The sequence below is a fragment of the Eschscholzia californica genome, unplaced genomic scaffold (assembly GCF_041429995.1).
Source record: "Eschscholzia californica isolate CP2 unplaced genomic scaffold, dmEscCali1.0.p SCAF_6, whole genome shotgun sequence".
Taxonomy (NCBI): Eukaryota; Viridiplantae; Streptophyta; class Magnoliopsida; order Ranunculales; family Papaveraceae; genus Eschscholzia; species Eschscholzia californica.
Window position 1 is genome coordinate 23,919,947 of NW_028238483.1, and position 4,800 is coordinate 23,924,746.

Sequence of the window (4,800 nt, forward strand, 5' to 3'; positions counted from 1 at the left end):
GCAGGCACCTTTACAAGTGATGTTTGCGGGACCAATGGGATATTTTACGCACCCCTGAATACCTTTAGTTTCAAAAGTCCAAGGTTCAATTGACTCTTCGCCGTCAACACTTGTTTGCGCAAGTGGTTGACATAAACTCCAAAACTCTGGAGGTCTCAGGTTCGATTCCCACGGCTGGTGGAATTCATGGTTTATTGAACTTGGGTTATTTGTCGGGCTTTAGGCCTCTTTCATGTTGTCGGGCTTTAGGCCTCTTTCATTAATGTTGAATTTAGGGCGTTATCGTGCTTATCACATCTTCCTGATGTATCAATGTCTTGTAACGACTAATGTAGCTCGTAGTGGATTTCTCAAAAAAAAAAATCGACTCTTTGTCGTGGAAGTCCCAAAACCTGACTAGGGTGCCCCATGACTCCATGAGGCCAAGCAACGGATCGTGATTTCCTTCGACCCGAAGTGAAAGACGTCACAAATGCTTTCTCTTGAGGCTTTTACGGTGCCTATAAAAATTGCTATTACCTAATAAAAGAAAACAAAGTGTTACAATAGCAATACTTGGTGGAACTAAAACATGTCCCAACTGTGAATGTTTAGTACAAGAAAGATGAATGAACATAATAATATCACATTGAACTTGGAATTTCAGCCACTCCCTTTGGGTATATCCAAGTCAGCAAAATCAAGAGGTAGAAAGAAGGTACATTAGATTTTGCATGCCACATGGCATCACATAAACCAATCAAGAATCTACTCTCCTATCCCTCAAAAGATAAGCCTTTCTCCATCAACTAGCTACTTTGATGCCTATAATTTACTACTTTCAAAAAATAATTGTATTCTAAACTCATCAATTCTTCAACTGCAAAAAAAAAAAGAAGGTTACTACCACTACTACTAGAGGACTACTATGGCATCCTTTTGTGCTTCTCCTGCTGTGGCAGCTGTTGCCATCTCTTCCAGGCAAGCCCCCTCTCTCTCTCTCATCCTTTTTTTCGGTATAGCGCACTTTAATTGGATGATGAAAACTTGTTAGTCTTTCGAATGTGGAGAGTCTGAAGACCAAAGTTCGAATCTTACTGTATAAAAAAAAAAAAACTTTCTCTATTCTCTGCTAAAATAAATGTAATTGTTTATGGGATGAATTGTTGCAGTTCTCAGAAGAGTAGTGGTACTATATTGGGAGCAACAAAGGCTTCTTTCCTTGTGGGAAGAAAGCTTACACAGAGGAAATCTCTTACTTCTTCACCAGTAAGTAGATCATTCACTGTGAGTGCAGCAGCTACTGATGCTGAAAGACCTCTTTGGTTCCCTGGTAGCACACCTCCTCCATGGCTAGATGGCAGGTTAATTACTTCATATCCTAAATTTTCTATACAAAATTTTTGAGATTTTATAATTTTGAGTTTGGTCCTTATTTTTTGTTTTTCTTTGATGCAGTCTTCCAGGAGACTTTGGATTCGATCCTCTTGGTCTTTGTAAGTGAAAATCATTTATAGCGAATTTCGATATATGACGACTTAGAATCGTGGTTATAACGGAATTTTTTGTTTAACAGCATCTGACCCAGAAAGTTTGAGATGGAACCAACAAGCAGAGCTAGTACATTGCAGATGGGCAATGTTAGGTGCAGCTGGTATTTTCATCCCAGAATTCCTAACAAAGATAGGAATCCTAAACACACCTTCGTGGTACACGGCCGGTGAACAAGAGTACTTCACAGATACAACAACTCTTTTCATCGTTGAACTCATTTTCATCGGATGGGCTGAAGGTAGAAGATGGGCTGATATCCTCAAACCTGGATCTGTTAACACCGACCCGATCTTCCCAAACAACAAGCTCACTGGGACCGATGTCGGATACCCGGGTGGCCTTTGGTTTGACCCACTTGGTTGGGGAACTGCTTCTCCTGCGAAGCTTAAGGAGTTGAGGACAAAGGAGATCAAGAATGGAAGATTGGCTATGTTGGCTGTTATGGGTGCTTGGTTTCAAGCCATTTACACTGGTACAGGTCCAATTGATAACCTGTTTGCTCATCTAGCTGATCCTGGACATGCCACTATTTTCCAAGTAAGCCCACTTCTTCCTTTAGATCACAAAAACTTGCACTTAGGCACACTGCTTCACTTCTTCCTCAAGTTTGTGATCATTTGAGCCTCATGCGTGTTTTTCATAGAGTAACGTTTCTTCAATGACGAATTAAATTTATAGACGTGTGGCTCAAAACTTATCGACAACAAGTTAATAGGCCTTATATGTAACATTATTAGACTATATACATCTTTGCCTGTTTTAGACCACACAAAATCTGACATGGGTGTCTCTCTACTGTGAAGATCAATTTTCGACTCTTCTTGTATACATAAATCATACTATATATGCTCGAGTACTTAACAATATTGATACTTTTGTGGTGTATTTTTAGGCTTTTGCACCCAAGTGAAGAAAATGATGTACAAGGTGACTAAGGAGATCTAGGGCATGATGGGGAAACATAATTCTGTGGCAAAAGATGAATATGAGGATATTTGGAAGGGAACTTGTTATGAATGTGTTTCTTTTTAATGGGTGTATGTAATTTAAAAGAACTTGTAGTGGTTACCTTTATATTCACTTCTTTCTAGTTGTGGTACATTCCTTCTTAGTTTTTATGTACAAATACCTAAAATTGGCTCTTAAATATTTATTTCATTGTAAACATGAAAGAGCACAAAGGCATTTTGATATGTGTAAGTCTATTAGTACAATTTTCGAACTACAACTCAAATGGCTCTTAGGTTAATACAAATAATAACTCAAAACAAATGCATCACAGCAAACAAGTTATATTTGTTAGGTTAATCCCACATTGGTTGTGGAAGGGGCAGGGTGTGTGTTAATAAGTGTGGGAGAAGTCTTACCTCTTCAGCTAGCTTTTGGGGTGAGAGAGGCCCAAGACCACTCAACAATATTAAGGGCTTTGGGGAATAAAGAAAAATCTCCGGTGAATAAAGACTAAAGGAGCATATTTACATTTTGGGCCAAAAATTTACAAAGTTGTATCTTTCCCCCTGATCTTCATCTTCCACTAAGTTTATATTCTTCTTCTTCTCTCTAAAACCCCTAATCCAAGAAACCCAATAATAATACTACAAACCAAATCCTGAATAAGATTGAATTTTTCTTCTTGATTGAACCGGGTAGAGAGGATAAATCAAGAGAAAATTAACACCTTGTGTTACCATTCTTAAAGGGTCTAAAGGGATTTACGAGAGCAACAAAGTAGATGATTGGGTACATTGAACACTCTGTTATATTCCCAATTTGATCACCATTAAGATAAGATGCTTGAAGTCTTAATAAACTAGTTGTACATAAAGCGCAAGGAGAATTATTGTCAAGAGATAGAGATTGAGGAATTAGGGTTACAAATTGAGATTTAGAAGTAATATTCATACACCTTCAAAAATCCAATTAGTTTGAAACCTACAGAGTGATGTGATATCAAAGTTGGGTGAGAGTTGATTGATAATGGTTTAGTATGCATTCCAACACGAATTTGATGGAGGAAGAAGAAACCCTTTGGTTTTTAAGTATTCAGATTGAATTAAACGAACTCTTTGAAGAACATATTGACATTGTGTAGAAACATCTAAAAATTTTGTTTGATTTGATTGTTGAACAAATCTGTCTAGTACATGGAAGTTAATAGGGCAAGAAAAATCAGCAATTTTCTTGATTTGATCGTTTTGGGCGAAAACAGTGAAAGATAGAGCAGGAAACACAAAAATTAGTAAGAAAGTGAAGAAGATAAGAGGGAGCTAGGATTTCTTCATTTTCTTCAACTCAGAAATAGTTTCTAGAGAGAGGATGTGAAAGATAAAGATGAAAATAGTGGCCTGAATTTTTGGTGATCGGAATTTATGGGATTGAGGTAAGTGGAAGATGAAGATGAAGATTAGGGAGCAAGATACAACTTAGTAAGTTTTTGGGCCAAAAGTAAATATGCTCCCTTAGTCTTTATTCCCCGGAGAATTTTCTTTATTCCCCAAAGCCGTGAAACCATGGTTCCTATTCGGAATTTTAAAGGCGCACTCCATTTGTGTTATAAGCACACTCCCGCCCTTTCACAGTAGTAGACTAGCTTTGGTCACTTTGTTTATTGGCGCCCCCTAAATATGAGAATTTGTTTTAGTAAAAAAACATCGGCTGAAGTCCATCCGTTTGAACTTTCAACTGCCTTCAGTAATGGTGGTAGTGCTCAACCTATTTTTTGAACCAAAATCAATTTGTAAACACGGATTCTTTTTACTGAAAACCCGTTTGAGTCCACCATTTAGCCTCAATTGATCATTCTACAAACACTTTCTAACAAATAACAACATACTAAAGTTAACCTTAGTTAATACTAACATATAACCTAAATATAAACCATACAATAACACCCTAGCTATTTCGCCCATTGAAGATTTCTTAGCCGATTAATAAATAAAAACCAACGACATTACCCAATTTAGATTCATTTAGTGACAAATTTAGTGAGAGAACGAGAAACTTCAGATACTGTGTCTTCAAAGATTTATCACGCAAAGAATCGATTTTAATTAGAAAATCAACGAGATTACCCAATTTAGATTCGTCTCTTGACAAATATAGTGAGAGAAAGAGAAACTTCAGACAGTAAGTCTTCAAAGATTTATCGCGCAAATAATCAAACTTAATTAGAAAAATAAGGTTTTTGATTTTAGGATTTAGGTGATAGAAAATTGAAGAAGTAAAAAGGGAATAACTGCTCGTACCGTTTTAGGTTGGCGCAAGTCA

At 37.0% G+C, this 4,800-nt stretch overlaps 1 protein-coding gene across 1 annotated transcript; it reads left to right on the top strand.

Annotated features, from left to right (window-relative positions):
• The first annotated feature begins 550 nt into the window (after nucleotides 1-550).
• LHCA2 (photosystem I light harvesting complex protein) lies at nucleotides 551-2,698 on the top strand. Its single transcript, XM_086649296.1, has 5 exons — nucleotides 551-960; nucleotides 1,152-1,343; nucleotides 1,438-1,475; nucleotides 1,556-2,070; nucleotides 2,426-2,698. The coding sequence occupies exons 1-5, from the start codon at nucleotides 908-910 to the stop codon at nucleotides 2,441-2,443; spliced, it is 816 nt and encodes a 271-aa protein (XP_086505422.1). The 5' UTR covers nucleotides 551-907; the 3' UTR covers nucleotides 2,444-2,698.
• Nucleotides 2,699-4,800: the final 2,102 nt, after the last annotated feature.

Coding starts and splice junctions, on each gene's coding strand:
- LHCA2 (XM_086649296.1), top strand. CDS start 908: ATGGCATCCTTTTGTGCTTCTCCTGCTGTGGCAGCTGTTGCCATCTCT. Junction 1,344..1,437: donor CCTCCATGGCTAGATGGCAG/GTTAATTACTTC, acceptor TCTTTGATGCAG/TCTTCCAGGAGACTTTGGAT. Junction 1,476..1,555: donor ATTCGATCCTCTTGGTCTTT/GTAAGTGAAAAT, acceptor TTTGTTTAACAG/CATCTGACCCAGAAAGTTTG.